This window comes from Natator depressus, chromosome 11, assembly GCF_965152275.1.
Source record: "Natator depressus isolate rNatDep1 chromosome 11, rNatDep2.hap1, whole genome shotgun sequence".
NCBI lineage: Eukaryota > Metazoa > Chordata > Testudines > Cheloniidae > Natator > Natator depressus.
The window spans coordinates 40,049,298-40,073,909 of record NC_134244.1 but is presented as its reverse complement, the minus strand read 5'-3'; the positions used below and the strand labels follow the sequence as shown (position 1 = coordinate 40,073,909).

General features: G+C 47.2%; 3 protein-coding genes and 1 long non-coding RNA gene across 5 annotated transcripts in view; 2 read left to right on the top strand and 2 right to left on the bottom strand.

The window, feature by feature from the left end:
• The first annotated feature begins 1,685 nt into the window (after nucleotides 1-1,685).
• Nucleotides 1,686-4,633, top strand: DLX2 (distal-less homeobox 2). Its single transcript, XM_074966838.1, has 3 exons — nucleotides 1,686-2,298; nucleotides 2,684-2,871; nucleotides 3,504-4,633. The coding sequence occupies exons 1-3, from the start codon at nucleotides 1,953-1,955 to the stop codon at nucleotides 3,846-3,848; spliced, it is 879 nt and encodes a 292-aa protein (XP_074822939.1). The 5' UTR covers nucleotides 1,686-1,952; the 3' UTR covers nucleotides 3,849-4,633.
• A 5,122-nt stretch (nucleotides 4,634-9,755) lies between these two features.
• Nucleotides 9,756-24,612, top strand: part of LOC141995976 (uncharacterized) — a 46,829-nt gene continuing 31,972 nt past the window's right edge. Inside the window, exon 1 of the long non-coding RNA XR_012641449.1 lies at nucleotides 9,756-10,022. This is a non-coding gene — a long non-coding RNA (uncharacterized LOC141995976). The remainder of the gene's footprint in view (nucleotides 10,023-24,612) is intronic.
• On the bottom strand, nucleotides 15,233-18,476 carry DLX1 (distal-less homeobox 1). Its single transcript, XM_074967588.1, has 3 exons — nucleotides 17,929-18,476; nucleotides 17,290-17,489; nucleotides 15,233-16,207 (listed from the first exon to the last, which is right to left on the bottom strand). Exons 1-3 carry the CDS (start codon nucleotides 18,239-18,241, stop codon nucleotides 15,953-15,955), a joined length of 768 nt encoding a protein of 255 aa, XP_074823689.1. The 5' UTR covers nucleotides 18,242-18,476; the 3' UTR covers nucleotides 15,233-15,952.
• The window catches only part of METAP1D (methionyl aminopeptidase type 1D, mitochondrial), a 71,686-nt gene continuing 70,440 nt past the window's right edge, over nucleotides 23,367-24,612 (bottom strand). For both annotated transcript variants that reach the window (XM_074967585.1, XM_074967586.1), the window contains 2 exons: nucleotides 24,212-24,290; nucleotides 23,367-24,082 (listed from right to left, as the gene is read on the bottom strand). In XM_074967585.1, coding sequence (XP_074823686.1) covers nucleotides 24,004-24,082; nucleotides 24,212-24,290 — 158 coding nt within the window. In that variant the 3' untranslated portion in view covers nucleotides 23,367-24,003. The remainder of the gene's footprint in view (nucleotides 24,083-24,211; nucleotides 24,291-24,612) is intronic.

Here is a 24,612-nt window from a genome sequence, read left to right as displayed (position 1 = left end):
CCTTTACACTGTTGATGCAACAAGTTGGTTCAGTGACACAATTATGTCTTTCCTCAGAGGAACTTCAGGCAGTGAGTTCTAGCACAGTTTTGTGGCTTTTAATTGCCATTTTGTAAATTGTTCTTTTGGGTGTTTGGAGAGACTGGCGCCTCGGTAGGAATAGACTGTATGTCTATCTACTCTACCTGAACGCAGAGACACAGTGTTTTCCCCGCTAGGTGGCGGTACAAGGCAATATCATAAATTTAACTTGGGTATCCATAAAACGTGTTTTCCTTCCTCCCAGTCTGTACTTCCCACTTTAAGAAAGAAGAGAATCAAACCGGGCTTTTACAAATTACAAATGTATGTTGTAAACAATCGTTAATAAAAAGTTATCCTGAGACCGCAACAAAACATGAACATGCAGTTCATTTAATACCGGTGCCGTATATTGTTCAATGGGAAGTGCCCTAAAGAATTTGGAATGGAATCTGACTGTTAAGGATACGAATTATGAAGCGCAGTTCCGTTAAGAAAATATTGTACATCTTTAGTTTTTCATCTTTCTAATTCGATCTAATAACTGTAACAATATGCACATAAAAATAGAAATGATTAAGGTAACCAAGGATGTTCCCGAATTGACATAGTAATAAATATAATAATTTGTATGTTATATAGAGTCTTTCATTTTAGATTCTCAAAGAACTTTATGTAATCCAAACATTCGTTAACTGGGAGTCAGGGCTACACCCACCCCTGCGAGGTGCAGATTATTGACAGCTCTAGGTCCATGCAGATATTAAAAATGAATACCGTTTGACACCTACATAGCAGTTTTTACTCCCCAGATCTCAAAGCACTTTACAAACAGGGATGAGGGTCCTTATCCCCATTTTACAGATGGAGAAATCAAGGCACAGAGAACTTGAGTGACTCGTCCAGGGTCACAAAGCGACTCAATGGTAACCCTAGGTATAGCACCCAAGTCACTTGTCTCCCATTCTGCCCTCTTGTCACTGAATTACATCTATCTGTCTATTTAGATTCTTGAACGGAACCCATCACCTTGTATCTGAGGGACACGCTTTATGTGCGAACTGTATAATATTCTGGCTTTATATCATCATCATTCCAGTAATAGCACCCACCGCTCCACTCTAAACTCAGCTCTCATGAAAAGGATGTGTTTAAGTGGGAAACCAGAACAAACGAGCGTTTGCGGAGACTCCAGGGGTTTCTTGCCTCCGTGATAACTATATCAACAAATATACCTAGGGCTTCACCAGGGACATAACCAGACCTGGCTAAAGTAGAATATGACTAGGCTACAGTAACATCTGATTAGACTAGAATCTTGCTGGGCTAGGATCTGGCCGTGGATCTGACGGGGCTCAGATCTAACTGCTCCATCTTCCCCCTAGTTTGCCGTATTTATACATACTGCTGCAGTGTGAATACTAAAATGGCAATACTCTGTTTTGTGTAAACCCCCCTGTAGGCTGGTTCCCTTTTGTATTTGTTCCCCTTCCCCGCACGCACCCCTCCCTTTCAGCGCACGTGTCACATGTGAGGCGCCTCCTGTGTCCTGGGGTTCTATGGAACCCGAGGGGATACAATGTGATTGCGCCCTTGATTGGCTGTTGCTAGGTGACGTCGCCTTCCCTCACGTGACTGGTGTTAAATGCCCGCCTGGCAGCTTCCACCGCGGCAGACAATCGTAAAGCTGCTGGGGAGCCGAGTGAGCTGCTGCGGCCGCCGCCCGGTGTCTGGGAGAGTGTGTGACCGGGCTATAATGGTGACTCCTCCAGCAACAGAGTGGGACCTCCAGTGATCTCCTCCTCGGGGCTTCCAGCAGCAGCGTCTCTGCTCTCCCTGTACTTGTCCTGAGGGCTGAGGCGCCTTTCTCCCTCGCCCCCTGCTGCTGCGGCTGCCTCCCCCCCCCCTACATTTGGGGAGGGAGGATCAGGATGACTGGAGTCTTTGACAGTCTAGTCTCAGATATGCATTCAAACCAGATTACCTCCAACAGTTACCACCAGCACAGCAGCCTGCACAAGTCCCAGGAGTCCCCCACCTTACCCGTGTCCACAGCTACCGACAGCAGCTACTACACCAACCAGCAGCAGCAGCACGGAACAGGCGGCGGAGGAGGCGGGTCGCCCTATGCACAGATGGGCTCTTACCAGTATCACGCCAGCGGCATCAATACGGTTCCCTACTCCGCCAAAGCCGGCTACGACCTGGGTTACACTGCCACTTACAGCTCCTATGGACCTTATGGAACCAGGGCTTCCCCGGCTAACAATGAGTCTGGTAGGGCTAAGCCTCTGGGGGAAATAGTTTGGGGTCAGCTGGTGTCAAACAGAGCAGCTCCATCGCCTTAGACAGAGCTTGGTCTGTTTACACCGGACGAGGATTTGGTCCATTATTTTTAAATGTGCCCCTCCCTCCCCCTCTCCTTTTTAAGGCAATCAAGCCGCTCTGGCTGCGGATCACTGGTTTGGCGGGGGATGGGAGCAAGAGGCTAGCAAGGGGATGGACTGGCCACGTTTCTCCCGGTAATTCACGCAGGGCTTATAGGAATAGGCTGCATGGGGAACAACGTCTTGCAAATCAGCTGCCTTTTGTTGATTCCAGGTTAACTTTTCCCTACAGCATGGCTGGTGAGTGATGGTGGTGATTGTTGTTGTCATTATAGCAGAGAAGGAAGAATGCGAGCCCGAGGTCAGGATAGTAAACGGGAAGCCAAAGAAAGTGCGGAAACCCAGGACGATCTATTCCAGCTTCCAGCTGGCCGCTCTACAGAGGCGTTTCCAGAAGACCCAGTACCTGGCACTGCCCGAGCGAGCTGAACTGGCGGCATCCCTAGGCCTCACCCAGACGCAGGTAAGATGCCCCGGTACTTTTCATCCTCAGGGTGAACTCCTGGCCCTGTTGAATTCAGTGGGAGTTTTGCCATTGACTTCAACAGGGCCAGAATTTTTGCCCTTTACGCCTTGCACCCTGCGTCCTGCAGCACAGGGTCCGTGCCTTTTAGCGCTGGCTCAGAGGGGCACGTGGCATATTCCCTGCTGTGTCTCACCGTGTCTGGTCTGTTTTTCCTGCCCGCTGTTACACATTCAGTAACGGAGAACCCTGTTTGCAGTTCCCTAGTTTGCGCCCCCGGGATGATGAAATGGGCCGTGGCCCCTACCCCACTCGTATCCGTGGGAGGGAGGCGCTGGGATTAACAAAACTCTCAGAGAAATGTTATCTGCGCTTCGTCTGCTCTCCGGCATACGGAGGGGTTGAAACAACTGATTGGCCCTTCTAACTCTCTTTAGCGCCCGGTTCCCCACTCCCACTGCCCTCCAGCTCGCCCACCCGCATGCTCTGCCTGGCCCAGCGGAGGATCTTGGAGCAAGCCCTCTGCTCATAATAACCTCTGGCTTGCCATTACCCTGCCCTGCCAGCCGCCCCACACCCAGCACCTCCCCAGCCCAGCTCTCACGCCTGTCCGTCTGTCTCCCTTTGGAAAGGTGAAGATTTGGTTCCAGAACCGCCGGTCCAAGTTCAAGAAGATGTGGAAAAGTGGCGAAATCCCCTCGGAGCAGCATCCTGGAGGCAGCGCCTCTCCCCCCTGCGCTTCGCCCCCGACCTCGGCCCCTACCTGGGACTTTGCTCCACACCAGCGCATGAGCAGCGGAGGAAGCTCGGGATCCAGCCCCAGCGGCGGAGCGGCCGCTTTCCTCGGTAACTACTCCTGGTATCACCAGGCGGCTAACACCGCTTCTCACCTGCAAGCCGCCTCCCCGATCCTGCAGCAAGCGCAGCCCCATCACCATCACCACAGCGCGGCCATCAGTGCAGGGACGATTTTCTAACTCGGCAGAGACTGAGCAAACAAGCCCCGCTGAGCAGAGATCCAGGGGGATCAAACCCAACACACACCCGAGCGGACTGAGGTACAGACACTGGTGCTTTGATGAAGAATTTCTTCGGCATTCAACGCCTCCCTCTCCCTCTGGCACATTAAACAGGCGAATAACTCTTCCCTGCAGACTTTGCTTTGTTCTGATCCGGGCTCGGTTACCTCTGTGTCTCCCTCACCCCGTGTCTTTCTCTATTCCAACTCCAGTTCCTGCCTGCGGTTTATTTTCCCCTTCCCGTGTAGTTCACAGCAAACAGAAAATAAAACTTCCCCTTCCCTCCTCTCCTATTTTTCATCAAATCACCAGTGGATAACTTTTGTTAATTTTATTTTTTAAAAGTTTATAGGTGCCTTTGCGGATGACCTCATTTTGATGTTGAAAAAAGATAAATAATTTTTATATGTAGATTTAAAAAAAAAATTCCCGAGTTTAAATTATCTTTTTTAAATGGGTGCAGGACTATCGTTCCCGAGGAAATGGTTGTAAATAAAGGTGTCTGTGCAGATTTTTTTCATGTTTTCTTTGTATAAAAAAAAATTCCATTGGATCAGCCTGTATTTCATTTTTGGTTTTTGTGACCAAAGTGTGGAAACTCCCAGCTCTCTGCGTAGGCGCCACACCTTCCTGATTATTTTCAGTTTGATACGTTTTCTCTTTGCTGTCAAAATAAGCTACTGATTTCCCCCTCACCGTCGTTGTTTAAACCTTAAAACAAAAAAAAAGGTACTGTTGGTTATTTATTATGGACACAAAATACTCTTAATGTTGCTTTTACAGTAAGAGATTATTTAAATAAATTATTTTGTTTTCACTGTACTTGGTCTGTATTTCCTTCGGGATCCAGACTCACACACATTATAGACACCTATTTACACTAGCCCCTGCCGCTCTGCAAACTTACCTAGCATTGCCTTACAGCCCAGCCCTGGAGGAGGGGTCTGTATGTTTCTTACGTGGCTTTCTTTGCCCTCCTTACAACTGTTGCATTGAGTAATTGACCGTCCCCTCCCCCTTCGCTTCCCTTCCCTTCCCCTCCACAGTAAAATCTCGCCCCTGCCACTCTGCAGCAGCCATGAATCACTCAGCAAGCCCCTAGCAATGCCAGACTCGGCCCCTCCTCCCAGCGCGCTGGCGCCACAGACATTTAGCCCGGGACTGTCTCCTGCCGACTTGCAGCTCCTCCGGGCTCCAGTGTGACACACGGGGCGGCGACACTGGTAACCGATTCCAGCCCTGACCAGTCTGCACTGGGCGCTGCACCCCCAGCTCCAAGAAGCTTTTAAAATTCATTGTTAACTACCTAGTGCCAAACTCGAGGGCCCTGCAGTGCGCTGGGGCTGGCTGCTAGGCAGAGCTGCCCTAGTTTGCCTGCATGATTGCTGCTAAGGGGAAGGTTGGGATCCTACAACGTTATTGCTGTGCGAAAGCCTGGGCCAGTCGAGGTGTTTTGTGTGTTCCATGGTACCTGATCAGTGACCTCCCTTCAAAGTAGCCCTAAATCCAGCTCCCCACCAGCCAAGGGGGAGCTGTATGGAGCTGTATCAGCCTCTTCCAATCAGGCCCAGTCAGTGCAATGTGCAGGCTGGTTAGATTGCAGGCGGGTAACCAATTCTTTACCAGGCTTCCCTAGTTTGGTTACCAATAAAACAAAGATTTTTTAAAAAAATAAAACCAACTAGGTAGGCCTTAACTTTGCTCAGTTGCACCAGTGTTCATCTGGAGTAATTTTTATTGAAATCAATGGAGTTATTCCTTTTAAACTGGTCTAATTGACCCCCCTTTGGCCCTAACTTGTTACCAGGAGCATTGTTTAGTCTCAGCTTCTGGCTGCAGGACAAGCACAACTAGTTGGTGTCACTTGACTTTACTGTCCAAGAGCCCCTATGTTTGGGTTGTGACTATTGCAGGGGGCTGTTTATAGCCCAAAGAGCGCTGTTCGCATTGCAGGGAAAAAGATGGAAATGCTTCTGCTGCCACCAGCTTTTGCAACAGCTTTTATTTTTAGCAAAGCCTAACTGTGGGTCCGAACCACCGGCCAAAGTCCCCGGAAGGGAGTCCCGCTCTCACCAAGATGCATGAGTGTCAGTGCTAACATCTCATGCCTCTGGTGCTGCTTTTTGACACAGGCCTTTTCGGGCAGACAGCAGCTCTGAAAATCATGCTAATATTTGAGGTAGCCCCCAAAGGGCTGTAACATGAAAGAGCCTTTCGGCAGGATATGAAGCCATGCACCAAAGAGGCCTGTCCGGAAGCAGGCTTGGGTCCAAATCCCAGGCGGCCTTTTTCTCTGTTGAGCCGCTGTAGATCTTGCTGCTGCTGCTCAGCAAGTGGAACCTTCAGCCCCAACTGGCGCAGGGAGTAGAGGGAAGTGGCTGGTGCTGAGGCCTCTGCTGCAGACGAGATGATTAAGAGGCCTAAACCACAGCGCCTGGGGCAGGGAATGTGCAGCCCCAGTTGGAATCACGCAACAGGCCTTGGCATGAGAGCGGGGCGGGCGGGACAGGCGCTGGGTGGGCTGGGTTGGCCCGTAGACGCGGCGGAGTCTTGGAGCCTGGCAGGGCAGATTGCTCCAGGGAGCTACGAACACACTCACCCCGGATGAGACGGAGACAAGGGAGGAGGGAGGGAAAAGAGGAGCGAGTGAGCAGAATGAGAGAAGAAAGGAGAGGGGGGACGTGAAAAAGAAAGGGGAAGTCAGGAGAAGAGCGGAGCGTGGGGGAAGGAGAGAAAGATGGGAGCCGAGGGGGAGAAAGAAAGAGACAGAGGAGAGAAAGGGAGCGGGAGAGCATGGGAGACAGAGAAGGGAGGGGAGGAAGCGAGAGTCTCCATAGCCGCCCCAGGCAAAGCTCTTGGAAACGTTTCTCACAAGTTGCAGCTCTCTCCAAGACACAGGGCCCTGTGATCCGGCCCCTAGCAGACATCCCCTCCCCCGGTGATGAACGGGCCTTCCAAATGTGCTGATGACAAATGGAAATGGGAAACAGTCAACTCCCCTGCATCCACCGGGAAACATCCCGACTTTATCAAACCCACAAATCTTAATTGTAATCCCTCTCGACCTGCACCAGAGCAGTGTCAGGGGAGAGCCAGGCATTGGCAGGTGCTGGGAAGGGCAATCTAGCTAACTAAGAGCCTCTGCCTTAGATAACCACGGCAGGGCCACAGGAGTTTCCAAACTTCCAGACATGATTATTTGTGGTCAGGGGTATACGTTTCATGTTTCGCTTGGAAGCAAACCACTGAAATAAAACCAGGCTTGCGAGGAGCTCTGCAGGCGCTTTGGAGGCGAAGGAAGAGTTTCAAATTCAAATACCCTGGAAATGATGGGCATTGAACCTTCCTGGTTTCTTTGCAGTTCAGCAAGGACCGAACAAAAAACAAACCCCTTCCCCCAAACTTTTCAGTGTGATCAGCAGAGACAGAAATATGGGTTAGATTTGACGGCTTCCCATTCCACTCAGCCTGGAGGGTAAAAAACTGGGAATATCCCTCTGTGTGTAACCATTTCCGAGCCTCTTTAGCGAGGTTTTGAAGGGACACTTGAGCCGTGTTTGTACAGAAATGGAGGAGCCCTTTTACATTCTGCTTTTGCTTCCTAATGCCTGCTTTGAAATGCACCGTGTGTACAGCGCGCCAGGCGCCAAGAGCTCATTTAAAAGCAGTCCCACCTTTTGTATCTTGATAAATAAAAGACGTCTCTCTTTCCACTGCCTTATTTCAGCCGCGGTCATCACATACAATACCGAGAGGGGCTTGCTCCACGAGGTGAAAAGTTCGCCAAGCATTTCCCCACTCGCTACTCACTCCGCCAGGCTGCAACAGGCCGCTAGGGTCCGGGGTGGATTTACACCTGGAACCAAGAAAGTCATTTGCTAAGCTGGTATTTTGTGTAATGAAGTCCCGACACAGAGCAGCCAGGCAGAGCGTGCACCCGCCGCACCCCGGAACCGCGCGGGGCTCCTGCCGCAGCAGCGAGTGCTGTTAAGGTCTACGGCGCTGGAGACGAAGATTGTCCCGGTTGATTGGATTCAAGCGCCCGCCACGATCGTGACACTGCGTAACAGCAGGATGTGGGGAGGGAGCAGGGTTGCGACGCCTCGAGGAGCGGGACCTTCTGCATAATAGGGATGTACTTTGTCAGTGATTGCTACATTACAAGATGCTACATTACGCCCTGGGGCTGTCAAAAATATATAGCCGTGTAAGCGCCCCCACTGAGACATAGGAAAACTAGACGATCGCGCCAGGAAGACAGACAGACTGACTGACTTGTCCTGAGAATCCTTTTCGTTTATTTGATTTCCGTGTAATCCAGATACCACTTGGACTGGCCGCTCCTTGGCATTTCCCAGTGTCTCGTCTTTCAAGCCATTGCTTCCAGTTCCCAAACCAGCCCCCCTCTCAGTCACTCGGGTGCTATTTATTTTGCGTTGGGCTTGCTTTACACGAGCTCTACACGCACGTAACATTCAGTAGGGGGAAGGCGAAAACACATTGCGATACTTTACATTCAGACACCTCTTTTATTATTGTTTCCCCCTCTTCCTGTCTTATCCGGGCTAAATGAGGCGCCCCCAGAGCAGTGAGCCCTGTCCAGCCTGGGTCCCAGCGACATTGAGTTTAGGCTTTGCAAGGGGCCAGCGGCGGGAACACAGAACACTTCCCATGCCCGGAGGAAGAGCTGCGCCCTAGAGCCGCGAAGCATTGGCGGGCAAATCACGTTTGCAGGCGGAATAAAGGGGCTGAGGTGGGGTGGGGGCTGATCTTGGAACGTGCAACCGCTGGGGCGCTTTCAAGGTTAGTCTCCAAAAGTGCGGAGGAAAGTGAGGCTGGAGATTTCAGTTCTCTCCCCCACCCTCTTGCACCTTTAGCAGCAAGCGTGCTCGGATTTGCCCGAACTGCTCCTGTGACTTGCTGCTGAAGGGCTCCTCCCGCCGCGCCCTCTTTCCCTGTGGGGTGGCTGCCACCCTAGGGCTCCTGCAGTGGGTCAGAGCTGTGCAGCACGCTCGGATCTCCCTGCTGCAGCCCGGGTGGGGAGGGGGATGGGGAGCCGAGCCAGAGAAAGAAGAAGGGTGGGAGGGAATCTGGTGTAATTAACTTCTCCAGCTCAGTTACCAGATTGAGTCCAGGGGGACTCAGCCCGGAATCCAACCTGAGCCAGGGGAATCATCTCCCTGGAAAATTTGCAGGGAGAGGCTGGTGAAATTTTGCCATGGGTAGGCAATTTACTCATTTGCTCCTATTAAGGGAAAAGGCATGAGAAATTGAATTAAAGCAGCTCTGGCAAAGGAGTTACTTGAGGCATAAATGTCTCCCCTAAAGCTGTAGCAATCATGTGGCATTAGACACTTCCGGAATCCTATAGCCAACTTGAAAAATCCCAGACCCCCTTTTTCCCTAATTTTTGCTCTGATCTGTAATTTTATCCACATTTGCACTAGTTTGAGCATTCTGGCTCTCCCATCTGAAAGCCTGCAATTACTATATAATTCTTCGCAATTTCACATGTCCTAATATGGACTGTAATTTTTGCGCAAGACAATTTCCTGCTATTTCAAGCATCAACATTGTCAAAGTTGTATGTACATAATAAATGGGAATATCAATGCATAGTTTTTAGCATAACATCTTGACTCCTCGGTAATTATATCCGTTCGGAGCCTACGCAGAATTAGCCTGAATTGCATGGTAACTGCTGCTGCTTTAAAATTTTTAAAAATTACTCATAATTTTCCCAAAGATTACCAAGATCTCGAGTGCACAATGTCATCAGCGTAATGAAGAGTAAACATTTATGCTAATAATCTGCAATTTTTTTCATCAGCTATAAAGACAGAGGCTATATAGCAGAAAATTTCAGTCATATTCTGCAAGAGCGGAGCTGCAAAAAAGGCTCTCCTCTCCGAGGCATCTTCATCTCTGGGGGATTTCAATCCACATTTGCACTCTCGGGATATTATTATTGTGCTTGGCTTCTTCTTTTTCTTTTTTTTTTTTCTTCTTCCTCTCCATCCTCTCTCCCACTCACTTTCTCTTGTAACTTTCATAGCAAAATGCCGCCTTCCATCCTTTGAGTTGTTGTAAAGCACAGAATTGTGTCCAGATTAACTGAAATTGAGACTGAAGGTAAGGGTGGCAACACGGTTTCATTTTTCTGAAGGGTGGATGGATGCGCTGTGTCGATAAGTTTCCCAGCGCGGGGAGTAGGGGGGTGGGGGAGTGATTATATATGCACCAACTAATTCTTCCATCAAAACTTCGTGTCAGTTGTGTCAAGATTATTAAAAGGGGGGAGAAACCTTGATGCTAGATCCCTTAAGATTCATAGTGCAATGGGGGGGGGGAGCGGTAGAGGAATCTAGATGTTGCTGTTCATGGGGTCTCTGGTGGATGTGTACAGCATATACTGTGTGTGCGGGGCTGCTGGATTTCAGTGTTTGCTTTGGAAAAAATCAGAAATAACAGAACTACAGACAAACGTGCAGCGGTGTGATGATCACAAGCTGCTGACCTGTGCGATCAAATACGATATTTCCTCCCACCTGTTTTAATAAAGAGGCTGCGATGCAGAGTGGGGAAATTTGTTAGGAGGGGGAAACCTCACGCACAAAAGAGGAACCTGGTTTTATTGATTACCGTTTCTTCTTCTAGTTGGTGCTCAGCTGAACAGTTTCCTCTTTGATATTTTTAGTGAATTAGGGTGTATTTTCTGGTTTCTGTGATTTTTCGCAAACGTTAAAATTATTCACGGATTAATAAATATCGGGGGTAGCCAAAAGCCAAATCAAACTTTTTCTCTGCTGTGAAACTTGTGAGGGAGCTGCAGGGAAGCCAGCGGACTATGGAAGGATATTTGATCTGGACAAAATGTGGATTTATTTTTAACACGTGGGGGGAGACATCGAATGTGAACTGGTTTGGACTCTGATTTTTAAAACATTTCTAGATTCAGAGGCTGTGCGCTGCTCTGCAATTAGACTGACATATGTACAACAGCCATTCAGGGAGTTCTAGAAGACACGCCAGAGGGTTTTTTCTTCTTTTTTTGGTAGAAGATATTAAAGAGATATCTGTTGTTTGGCAATTTTGCTAAGTCTGTCTTCATTACTTCGACATTGTGCATTTGCTAATTTGGAAGCCCCTTCCTATTGACAGTCTGGCTCCATACACCTGCAAGCAATTTGCAGTGCTCCAATATAGGAGAATTGCAGAGATGGCAGCTCGCACCTATTTTATTTTTTTTTCCTTCCCTTTTCTCAATGCACAGCAAATTTGGCTTTCAGTGCGTTATCTCTTTTGTTAATGCAAAAAGATTCCCTGGGCGAAAAAATTGCTCATAATTACCAGAGAGATGGGGAAACTGCATTAGAATAAATAAACCTGAAATTACTGTAATTATGTTGTGTTTGATGGGCTCGGCTTGTAATCAAGAAGAGAATACAGTGAAATGATGCTGACCCTCTTGGGTTTGCAGCTGTACGCACACTTTGGGGTCTTTTTTAGCAGAAAAGAGTCATTTTGATCATCATTAAGCGGTGTGTAGCCTAGTTCAGAAGTGTTTGAAAATGAGGGCCACATTTTTTTCCGACAAGAAAAAAAATGTCCCAAAATTGCATTTTGCCATTTACAGACCCATCCATACGGTTGTGTTTGCAGGGTGACAATTGGTAAAGGTATAATATTCGAAATCAGTATTTAATCATTGTAATGAGGTATTGTTTCAATATAAACACCTTTGGATTATTCATAGTTTAATTAATATCCTCATTATGAAAATCTTCGAATCAGATATTTGATGAACTACTTGTCAGCAACAAGGCAGAATTAATTAGGTCTTTATTGAGATTAACATTTTCAAATGTACAATTATAATAGACTCTAACTCAAGACCGCCTAGTTGAGAGAAAACTAATAATTTCTCTATTTGAACGGTTAGCAAGACGTTATTGAATTAGTAGAAGCTAATATATCTTAAAGTGTTCCAATATGCTTGACCACACCGTTCCTGTCCGGTCAAAGGCATTTGGTCTCTGACTGCATTAGGCTGGGGCGTGTGAGATTTGCATTATTATCTGTAAATAATGTAGCCACTGAGTCAGACAATTACTGTTCAGATAGGGGCTGTTCGTGTTCACATTTTAGCCGGTGGCATTGCAGGAAATACAGTGTTTCTTCAGTGTTTCTCCAGGCAGAATCTTTCATTCCCTGTGAACTCAAAATGCAGCGGATCTCCCTTATCTCTCCCCTTTAGTCTCCTGCTCCAATCCTGTGTTTACCGGTAACTGCACCCCGTGCCTTATCTTTTGAACGTACATTAGACATGACCGCATCATTTGATCACTCATCACCAAGAATTGAAAAATGGGTGCGTGTCACAACAAAATCGATACAATTTATCATTACCTTCCTCCACACAACCTCCCGGGAGGGATTCCCCCCCACTATGGAAACTGCATGCAGATCCCCACATTGCAATCGGAATACAAAGCAGATGCAGCGACTTCCCAGATCAAATCTACCATGTGACGATTCTGCTCTGATTTATAAAGCTTTAACCAAAATTACAGCTGTGGGCATCTGATCTTTGCAAAGCCGCTTTAATAAGTTGGTATATCTGAGCCCAAACCTCGGTCTTAATAACTCTTTAAGTGGCCAGATTAGTTTAGTCAGAAAATTAAATTTTGCAAAAAAAAAAAAACCTAGCTACTGTGAGCTACAGAACCACGTAGCGGGCTCGAGCTCCTTTCCCATCACATCTCCATTGAGTTGCATTTGTGACAGGACTCTCCTATTGTATATCTATTTGATAGCCTTATTAGCTTGCAAATTTCCAGCGGCGATTGTTTTGCTTCAGGTTGGGGGGTTTGAGGGCAAACTGTATCCTTCAGAGCATCCCCGTGATTGCTGGCGGCTTGCTCAGAAACATGCTCCTTCATTTCCTGCCCTGACCAAGTGAGTTTTCAGGGACAGCAAATCTCCACCGGCCCACACAAGCTGCGTGTCAGAACTGCTCAGATCCAACATGGGGAGGAAGGGAAAATCTCCTCTGCATAATAACGACTTGCCAAATCCTTGTACCGGAGTCCCCACCACCACCACAGACACACATCAGCCTGCCCCCGCCGCAGAAAAACGGGAAAGCTGGCAAGGCGCAGTGCAGCTCCACTAACACCGGGAGACATTTTCGGAGCCTACAAACCCTGTGGTGCATAATTTGCCGCTGGATAAACTCTGCTTGGGGTCTTTAAAGCTAGGCCTGTGCCCCGCTTTAGTACCAGGGCACCCAAAACTAGGGCACCCGCTTGAACAAACGATCCAGCCTCCCGCGCCCCCTCCCACACCGGGGGACTACGGGGAATATTTCCCTTTCTCCCCTGCTCAGCCCTTCTCCCTTCTAGCCGGGCAGGACGGCTCCCACGCCACCCCCCAGCAGCCCCTAGCTTGGCCCTGAAGGGAGGCACCAGGTCCTAGAGCTGGAACTCTCCGTACCAGCTGATGTCCTGACGCTCCCAGCCTCGCTTTACAACGTGTCGGTCCAGTGAAAGGCGAAAGCAAAGCCCTGGGCCCCAGGCCGCTTGGGACACCGGCTCGCTTCGGACGCAGCTCGCCCTCTGCCATGCCGGCGCTCCGCTTTTGACGTCTGGTGTAAACGCACCTTGTGTGGTTAGAGAGCAGGGAGCACGTTAGCCTCCTTTTAAAGCCCAGAGGGGGCTGCCACTCAAGGTGCTCGCTCAGACCCCAGTATCCAGCCCAGGCCCCTTTGAACTTGTCAGCCCCCCTTTTTTTTAACCTGAGCTCCACTTTAACTTTCTTTCCTCCAAACCGCGGCCTTTTCCTGCAGCACCTGCTTCTTCTTCTAACCATTCACTTAAAACACATCATAGCTTCCCCCGCCATTCAGCCTAGGGGAAAAGATTGCGCCCAATCCAAGAGAGGCAAAAAGAGGAAGCCGGGAGCACCTCCGTTTGCAATGAACAGGACAAAGGATGCATCAAAACAGAGACGGGGGACGATGGGGCAAGAGGGCGGCAGAAATGAGTTAAAGAGGAGCTTCGGGCCGGAGAATTGGGACTAAACACGTAGCCAAAGCTGATGTGAGTAACATTCCCCACTGCGCTCTCGAGGTCTATTTTCTCCCCATCAAAACAACAACAACAACAAACAACCAGTGACTATGGGCAAGTTGCAATGAAGGGAAGATAAAACCCAAAGGAGTCTGCACGGTGTGAGTTGTCTGTATCATCTCCCACAGACAGGATCGCTTTGAAATCGGAAGGCAGGATATTCTTAATATTGCCTGTGTGAAATGCCCGCTGGGATCTTACATATATATCACTTATATCATATCATATGTATATTTGCACACACACACACACACACACACCCCATGTGTGGAACACACCGAGCCCCTTATTTAGATGCCGATAGAGATCTGTCAATGAGACCTCTTGATTTATTCGCCCGGTTAAAATCTCTCTCTCTGGAAAGTCTCCCACGTGGATTGGTCTCCACGACGCTCAGATATATAGAAGAGGCCGCAGGTCCCTTAGCCAAGGCCTAATTCCCAGGCTTGAAAGAGGCTTGCACTTTCCCTTGCTGAGGAAAGAGTGTGAAACCTCAGCTGACAGTGTCTGTCAATGTCCCTTCAGATCGGATTGCAGGTTCCCATCCCCAGTGCTCTTGAGTCTGCTACAAGCGCCGCACGTGAGAAAATGCGCGGGCGATAAACAGCACAATGCAGAGGCTCTTTTTCCAAACCATAATTTTACTGTCTCAAAGAAACTTTATAACTTATGTACAAAGATTTGTGTTTTCCCCCAGATACAAAGCAATAAGTTAACATTCTCAATATAAAACTAAACTTTGACATATAGAACGCTAAACACGACTGATCTCAGTTTATCACATCTTCCGAACTTCACAAGTCAAATGTCAAGATCTCAGGTCACAAAGCATCATGTTTTACAGCCACACAAAACGGAACGGAAAAAAGGCTAAATTTGTGCAACGTGTTTACAGAACAATAATAAAATAATAATAATAATTAAGAATAAAATATGTACAGCGATCAGATCCTGCACTTCAGTAGCGCATGTAGACTTCAGATTGGCATTCTGTGGTAAAGCCTCGAGATTTCGTTTAAAGCTGAATTGTGTCACGTTAGAGCCAATTGGCATCTCTTCTTCCCTGCCATCTCTTTCCAACTGCTGAGTATAGGGAACTATTGCCTTCCTTTCCCTCTCTTCACATTACGTAAAGCGATCAACAGCTGCCGTGATTCCACTTCCATTAAATAATGTGTATTATTTTCTTTGCTAAATAACTCTAGAGATGTGAAAAATGCAGACCACTCGGAAGACACCTCTCCACACCAGCAAAGTATAAAAGTTATTGTAAAAGTTAAAAATCACATCCTTCTTTTTGCTGTTTTTGTTTTGTTTTGTTTAAAGTAAACTGTGCGTTGAAACAGTGCCCTTTGCAAACCAGATAGTCCGTGTGTTTCTAGCACTCTTACAGTGGTAATTTAAGTCAATAAATTAAATCCCCATCTCTCCCTTTAACAACAACAATAAAAATGTACACAGACGAGTCTGAAGGGTACAGGCAAATGCAAAGAAAAAATATCTGGCTATAGTACAGGTTGTTTTCGCATTGCTGTTAAAGAGGAGTGGGGTAGTAAATAAATGACCTACATTTCATCAGGCTAGACACAGACAGACAGACAGGACAGAGGAGAGCTTTTTTCCTCTACAAACATATTTTTCTGATTGTCCCACAAAGCCGAGGGTCGGATTTTCTCTCTGCTCCCAGGCTGTTCTCCGGTTGAGCTAATGGCTGCTCTGTCAGCTGTCAGCAGTTGGGAACCAGCCCCGCATCACATCTGTGCTTGTCTGCACCACGCTATAGTGCAGTGTTAATGGCTCTGTGGGCAAGAGACCTCTTTCCCGATTGTTTGTTCTTTTTATTTCCCCCTCTCTTTTTTCCCTCTGTTTATTGATTGGGCTTATTTATTTTTCTGGACCGATAGTGCTTGAAATGGGGAAACTGGTTTGTAATCACATCAGCTGAGGTTGCTGCATAGCTTCTTGGTGGGCTGAAGGGTACCACGATGTGTAGCTGGGTATGTAAGTGCCCGGGGTCCCCGTAGAGGTCTTACCCGATGACGAGGTGGTGTTCCACACTGGGGGGACTGGGGGCGAACTGGCCGAGAGCGCCCTGCCATTCGCCAGAGCGCTGCTTTCCAAAGCTGCCCCTCCCTGCTTCATTAGCTTCTTGAATTTAGATCGCTTGTTCTGGAACCAGATCTTCACCTGGAATACAATGAAGCCATTACTGAATGGGAAGAAGGGCAGAGGGAGACGGGATTGTTCATAGGGCTTTGTGGAAAAGTCCGGAGACAGTGTGCCCAGAACAGAGACTTGCCAGCGCCTCTATTGCAGAATAATGGAAAGTTCTTAGCTCGCCCTGACTCCTAATCTCAGTGCGAGAAGTTTGATACAAATAAACCCCTAATACTGGCCAAAGGACTAGGACAGCCGGGATCAGGCTTTGAAATTTCCAACCAAACTGCCTTTACAGCAGGAAATCCTTTCGCAATCTCACGGCATTTTGCTATCAAAGCAAAGATTTAGGGATTAGCAGAGCCCATTTCCCCCTTTCCCCTCCCAGAAAATGGGTGCGCGTGGGCAGAAACATACATTGGAGTTACAGTTTAAGCACGGGCTTGAAACAGTAATGCAATCAATAAACAAATCGTCCCTTTTGGAAATGAACTCAAGCCTCCCGCTCCCGGTCGTCTCCGGGCGAGCTGTTCCTTCCAAGCAGGCTCCTTTCCAGGGTTTCCTTCCCCCTGCCTTTGCTAGCGGGGCGGGTGAAACCGTATTTTGTTTTGATCGATCTCTTCTCCCGGAGCAGGCAACTTTGCTTTATTGTTATTGCTCCAAACTAGCCGAGAGAGGTAACACTAAGCCGACCCCAACCGGCCAGGCGCCCACAGCTGGCAAAACCTACCCTCCGCTGTGGGAAACTTCGCGTCTCCCCTTTCAAAAATGCCGCGAGGATCAATTTAGAAAGGCTGTGGCGAAGCACTTACAGTGAATACACAAATAAACCCGGCCCGAAGGCTGGCGGGGAGGAGGAGGAGGGCGATGCTGGTAGATTTGGGGTGTGGAAGGCTGAGTGATTAGCTCTATTGCTCCAGCAGTCCGGCCACGCGTGGCCCCCAAGCCCCCAGACAGATCCTGGGCACAAGCTTTCCACAAGCCGGGCTAAGGCGGCTCCCGGTGCAGGGCAGGGCCACTCGGTGCGAGGGAGAGAGAAGGGGGGAGAGAGGAAAAAGCAAAGCGATGAGGCGGGCTGTGTGGAGGGTAGGACGGAGCGGCGGCGGCTGTACCTGTGTCTGGGTAAGTCCCAGCGAGGCTGCGAGCTCGGCTCTCTCGGGCAGAGCCAGGTACTGCGTTTGCTGGAATCTCCTGTTCAGAGCCTGCAACTGCAAACTGGAATAAATAGTCCGGGGCTTGCGGATTTTTTTCCCTTTCCCATTAAAGCGAACTTCCCCTCCTTCTACTACAGTGCTTTTCTCCGAGTCGGCCCCTACAACCACAAACGATGCACAATAAATAGGAGTAACAAGAGAAGCAGCATCAACAATAACAATAATGAGAAGGAAGAAAAGAAAAGTGAAGAACAAGTCGAGCTAACAAAGGCTCCAGGCGATTATGGCAGTCCAGGCTCCTTCCCAGAGAAAGTTTGCTATTTTTACAGGCTGCAGTTTAGGTTTAATTACCCATAATTGCATACATTGTTTATAGCGCTACGCAATAAATAATTACGAAGACTAATACGTGCACATCTGGGTTGATTTTTTTCCAGCCGGGCATTGTGTGCTCTGTGTGCTGATCCTCGGTGAGCTTCAGCCTTTTCTGACTAATTATTTTTATTTTATTTTTATAGATATATTTTGATACAAGCAACCTCCCTCCCTCCCCCCCCTCCCCACCCCTCCCCCCTCCCCAAAGCCAAGTGCACCTACCTGTCTCCTCTAACCGGGTCTGAGTCAGGCTGGAGCTGTTGGGGTAGGATTGCACTGAACTGATGTAGGGGTTAGACGAGTGGCTGCTGACCGAGTTGACATAGGGGTAGCCCAGCGGTCTGGAGAAGGACGAAGCTGTGCTGTACGAGCTGTCAGGCTGAGAGTGGCCAGCTGAGTGTAAACAGTGCATGGAATAGTGTCCGTGGGACATGGGAGAAGGAGACATTTGCTGGCTGGGTGGCCCAAACTCCATAAAGACAGCCTTCCCTGAGACAGGGCTATTAAGACTCTCTGGCATGGTAGTCATGGTCATTTCTTGTCGCTTGGTCTGTGTGTGGGTTCTCTCTTCAGCCTGCCTTTTTGGGGTCTGTTGTGTTTCTCAGGACAGGAAAGAACCCAATTTAAGCGGAACAGGGCTTTTCACTTTCCATTCATAAGAAAATGGAGTTTGTCTCTTTGAAAAGTCTAAGCATGATGCCGTAGATCTACACAAACTCGCCTAAAAGCTTTGACTCAGCCAAGCCTATGAATATTCATGAGCTGGTGGAGCTGATTGGTCCGCCGTCTTGCATAATCGCTTTGGATTGGTCAAAGGCGCTTGGGGCTCGCCCGGACCCTAGTGAGTGAGACGAGCCGGACTTGGTGAGCTGAGAGTCCCCCGTCCCCTGTGTGTGATCATCTGGAACAGACAACGCCGGGGAGCACAATGAAGGCGGCGAGAGAGAGACTTTCAAGCCAGGGGCGGGCGGCCCAAAGTTACTCCAGGCGGGAAGCCTGCCAGCCAGGGGGCCTCACATCCTCCTGGGAGACCCCAGTGCACCCCCCAGAGCCCACTCCCCAGCCCGGACACCCCGTGATTCGCTGCCTCCAGAACCTATTAGTAAACAAGCGCGCGGAATCGCCTTGTCTGCGTTAGATGGAGAGAAACGGCATAGGACGCAGTCAGGCAATGAAGGGAACGCAGGAGTCACAGCAACTCCCCTGCGATCTCTCCCTCCTCCCCCTTCCCCGGCCTGAGGGTCATCACACCAACCTCTGCTGCTCTGCTCCTCAGGCAGGACAGTCCTGGTCCTTCCTGACACACACGGGGGGACGAGTGCTCTGGGAAAGGTGGCCCTGCGTGTCTCCTCACAGCAAGACTAGATCCAATGGATCCTGTTAAAGGCCTCTTGCCACCCACTGATTTCTACTTCACCATAAAGGAGCTAGTACCTCTAGACAATTGTGTGAGCTAAGCTGCAATGAGCATACTGTTAGTGTTATATTTGTTTTAGCATATAGTTTTTGTGTCTATATGTGAATGTGTACACACACATACTCGCATATCCATAGACACAATGCATGCTTCTTTGCATTCTTTGCATTCATACACATACACACACACACACACACACACACACACACACACGCATGCATTCTGTACCCACACACATAATATCTGCCACACTGATTTATACCATCTCATAAATTATTATTAAGTTTTTGCTATCACCTGAGCTGGACCTTTTCAATTTTTTTCCTCCCTAAAGTATCTAAATTGTGCATTGAAACCCAACCTGGGATGAAAACTTCCGTGTACGTGCGTGGTGACAAGGTGCGACTTTGGAGATCCTGCACAGAAAGCCTACGCTGAATCCCAAATTACTTTGTTAGATAATTAGAAAGTGTTGATAATTATTTCTTTCATAATTTAGTGGTGTGTGGCTGTAACAGGAAAATGATCTTGTGAAAGTTCACACGTGCAGATGTATTAGTTACTGATTCATTTGATTAAATGCTAGTCTCAAGTGCTCTGATCCACAGCTGAAGGCGGCCCCATTAGCATAACACTGATGTTTAATTTTCATACGCATAATTAGCCATATATTTAACACTAATAGCAACATGCAGCCTTTCAGCATTAAACAGCCTGGGATTTGATCTGGCCTGAGCTGAACTTTCTCGGTTACACCTAGATTGTCTAGGGTGCGCAGTTATCACAGAACCAAATCTATGTAATCAAGCACATTTTGGCAAAGGGAGAACACCAATAAAAATGAACATTCAAAACAAATCACATTGCTGATGTCGTTACAGATATTAGTGGAAGCTTCTCTTCCCTGAGCTCCTGCAGCTCCTGCTCACGGTATTTCTCTCTCAGGGTGTCTGATGGGGGCACAAATATGGCAGGAAGCGTGGCTGGAACTCAACTAACTCCCAAAATACAATCAGAGACCTTTGTCGGCGTGTAAACTCTTCGGGCAGTGGTGATGTTTGAAGCAACCAGCTAATGACCGTGCAAGCTGACAAGTCTAAGCCTCTCTGCTCTTTTTTTTTTTTTTTTTTTGCTTTAGTGGCTCTGTCGGTTTTAATTGCCCATTTCCTAGCGCCTGTTTTATATCCTTTTTGGTTGCGATGCGAAAAGTTCATTTTCATAAAGTAGCTGCGGATTGGTGCGGGAAGAAGGGGCAATGGTCTATCCCCCCATGGACTCCGCTGGCCATCAGCTCTCTGCCCCGTGCTCATCTTGTCAGCCCTGGCTATGTAAGTGATCATTCGAGGCGGGTTTGAGTTCTTGGACAGAGAGGGAATGGTGACCGTTATCCGAGATCTAGGAGAGGTGTGATTAATAAGCAATAATTAAGTAATGTCTATAGTCAAACTGAAGGGAACTGGCTAGCCAGACTGAGTAATTTATTCCAGACAGCTGCAGATATGTCAACTACTAAGCAACAAGAGTGTGCAGTTGAGGATGTTCATTGCTAGATAAATGCGGTGCCTGAGTGTTTTCACATCTGGACCATAGGATGGAGGGACTCCACTCTGGGTACATGGGCGTCACATTCTGATCCCGGTTACGCCGGTGGACATTCGGAGTAACTCAATTGTCTTCACTATCTTTATTCCGGATCCACAGTGGTGTAAAGGATCTTAATCTGCCCCATTCTGTTAAACGTGCGCTACATAAACGAGCTCAGAATGTTGACACTGGGGCTTTGATAGCTGCGTGTCCCACAAGAGCTAAAAGCGCAGGCTGAAAACGCTTAGCTTTTTCTCCTCTCTATTTACTGGGTTTGGTGTTTTGTGTGTATAACACACACACACACATACACACACGCTCCAACGTGTGTGTGTGTGTGTGTGTGTGTTTAAATCCTCACTTAGTCAAAAAGAGCGTTATGATTCTCAACCAGTACTGTGCTTGGTTTTATACCCTTTGGAAGTATGGGACACAAAAGCCCACTGTAATTGTACATAACACCTGTTCCCAGATAGCCTGTCTTTATTTGCGTGGTTCTGAACACAGACTAGAGATATGCTCTTCCATGCAAAGACTCCCAAATATTTACTTGTTTGGAAAGTCACTGGGGAGTAGCAGGACAGCCCTAGCTAAAAGTGTACCTGGATGTGATAGCATCCAGGTGCATTGTGAAGCCCATCCTCGAGCTGAGAAAAGTTTGGTGCTAGCAAATCAACGGGGAAAAAATAATTAAAACCTTCTAAGCCTCCTTCATAATGTCTGCTTGAAACATATAGCCTGCGTGAAGTATTTTAAAACGAGTTGGTTTCCCATACAGCCGAAACGTTTTTACTTTAGTAGTCACCTTTATAATTAGGATTATAAATGTGTACCCTAAATACCATCACCTCGGTATAATTGCTACCCAAACAGCTTGTTACCACAGCAGTTGGTAAAATCCTGCAGTCCTAATAAATTTATACTTGGGAAAACCTCAGAGTAAACAGAGACTAAAACAAGAGGCTGGACTAATTGCTAGCAATCCGATTACACTTTGAGGGGAGAAATCACTTTTTGGTTCAGCAGTTTATCACATCGAGACGGTCTATCTATCTCCCTATATTGTATTGTTCGTGCTGATCACCCACAGAGCTATGCAGAACGCTGCGGCTCACCTTTATCACTAGACATTTCTGTAAATCGCTATTTGTGTTTTTGTCAAACTAAAGTCCATTGCCTGTCGCTTTTGAACAGCTCATCTGGGAGGCTGAAATATTACCATTCTCGATTAATAGTCCAGGCCAATACAAGTGGCCGATTTCATATTTACAACCCAACTGTTGGTAAAGAATAAGAAATGAGATGAAAAGACACATATAAAGGGGAAGGTAGTAGGATATTTTATTGTTCCACCTTTCTACTTCAACATTTAAGGCCGATTCAACATCCCTGACGCACCCAGAACTCAGTGGGAATTTGGGGGGGATGTATTCTTTTTATTTCATTACTAAATTGTCGTTACTTTTTGTAGGGATTAAACCTTTCAACACGGCGAAATAGCAAAGCGTTTTTCTAAACACAAGCACTGGTAGCCCAACCTTCGTCTTCAGGAAACAAAATCTATTTCCCAGTATACTGTATTATGGATTCTACGTCTTCCTGGGATCAATGACTATTTAACTTCTGGGTATTAGTAAAGTTGTTTGATCCATCATTTCTTGTACAGGTTTTAAGGGCCAGCTATCTTCCAAATTAATCTAAAGAACGACTGTGCAGTGCCTAAAATATCACTTTGCATGTCTAAAAATATCCCTTTACACGGCTCCAGGAGTCGGAATTGTGCTTTGCCAAAACCGCTGTAAGAAAGGAACAGAGTTGACAGCTTTTTGTGTTCCAGAACAAACAAACAGCAGAGTAAATCTAGTAGTATTCGGTTACCTTGACCCCCCGCCCATCAGTCACGACACGCTGGGCTGGTAAGAGGCTAACGGAAGCAGTTCGCAAAGAGAAGGCAAGTGATGAAGAGTAAGGTATCAGTAACAAAACCAGATTGGCGTTGGCAAAAAGAAAAGGAGGACTTGTGGCACCTTAGAGACTAACCAATTTATTTGATTATGAGCTTTCGTGAGCTACAGCTCACTTCATCGGATGCATTGGGTTTGTGGCAGTTTTGAATGCCACTTGTCTATCTCTGACTTTGCAGTGCCGGGGCTGGGGATCTGCAAGCTCAGCAGCAGCACCCAGTGTATTTAAATACCAGATTCAAAACACTTACACATTCGGGCAGGGTGATTAGCAGCCACCCAATGGCAGATCAAAACCTTAATCTTCAGGACAGGTCCGGCCTGAGATTTTAGCAATTCATCTTGGAGTGGTGCAGCTGGATTAATTATTAGTTATCAATATTCATGGGATCAGAACAGTTGCAGTTCTTATTAAAAGTCCAAACTCCCCCAAATAAGCAACCACCGGAGGGGAAGCTGGGGTCATCTAACTAGGGGTCTAGATCCTAAAACCCACTTCTTAATTTTTGCTAAACGTTCAAAAATGCGGAATGAGTTTCTCATAGCTGGAGCTGAGATCTTTAGAAAAAGGAATGCTCAATATAACATGGGCAAGCTAGCTAATTCTCCAATCAGGGCGATGGTTGATCCTAACAAGGGACGCTTTTTAGCTCACCCGGAATCTCGTTTTCATCACTTTTTCTTGTGTGCAAAAAAAAAAAAAAAAAAAAAAAACAACATTAACCGAGCCAAGAGGGCAGAGAGCAGCTGGGCAGGCCCGCTGGAGGAATACGATCTCTGTGTTTGATAGCACAAACGCCACATTTCGGAAATTAAGTATTTGAATTTATTTATTTAGTTTTCCTAGTAGCGTAGATCACAAGCTTGGGAAATAGCAGTGTGCTCATCACAACGAAGGGAAATTGTTCCATAGCTCTCCACAGTTCAGATATAATAGGAAACTACCATTTCCCTCTGTCTTCTCAATTGCATTTACTAAGTATCATCCGATACGTGTTTGTCCAGTGTAAGCATCTGGAAGTAGGAGTAATAACTTTGCGTATCTGCCCCCTTCCCCCACCCTTCATAATTAAGAACCCAAACTCTTCTTGCTTTTAGAGTGTGCACGGTAGCTTCAAGATTTACACAAATCAACTGATTTGTATTAAATACTTATCAGGCAGTGATCCGCAGTATGTGTCACTCACATCTGCTCTAAAAGCTGTCCACTCCATTTCCTCTAACGAGCCACAGCACCTATTCCCCGTAAAAGTTCCAGAAACCTCCTCTGGCTTGGTAAAGCGGACAGGCATTCCAGGAGCACAGTAACTTCAGCCACTTCTTGAGCCAACCTTAAGATTCTTCCAATACTTTAGTAAGGCTTTCTGCTCCTCCTGATGTAATTACAATGGTATGCTCAAACTGGGCTGATCTGAAATACACATTTAGCCATTATTAGGGGGCAAAGGTGGCTAGCAGTGCCTATGAAACTCACTCATTCCTTCCGGCTGTCAGTGATCAATTCCACAGTTTAAAATACATAAGAAGTAAATTCAGGTACCTTTTATTGTCGACAGAAACTGCAGTCCATTTATCTTCTAGGATCTTAAATTCAGGGGATCCTTCCATTATTATTGGCTCTGTAATAGGGGGGGAAAAAACGTTTGCTAAACTGGCCACAGCACATCGTTGTCCTGTTTCTGAAAAGAAAGGGTCCCCAAAGGTAGAGTTTTGAAATTGTATCGCTACGCTAACATAAGAACTAACGAGGAGGAAGAGGAAACTCTGAAGTATGATGTTATTCATTTATTTTTTTTGGTGAAAGACTAAAGAAGGGCATTTTAATCAAGCTTTAATTCAGACCCCATGGATAATAACCAAAGCACCAACCACTCTTAAAAACAGCAGATAGTTTTAAAATATTTGAATTTTTAAAAACAGGCTTAAAATGTTCATTAAATC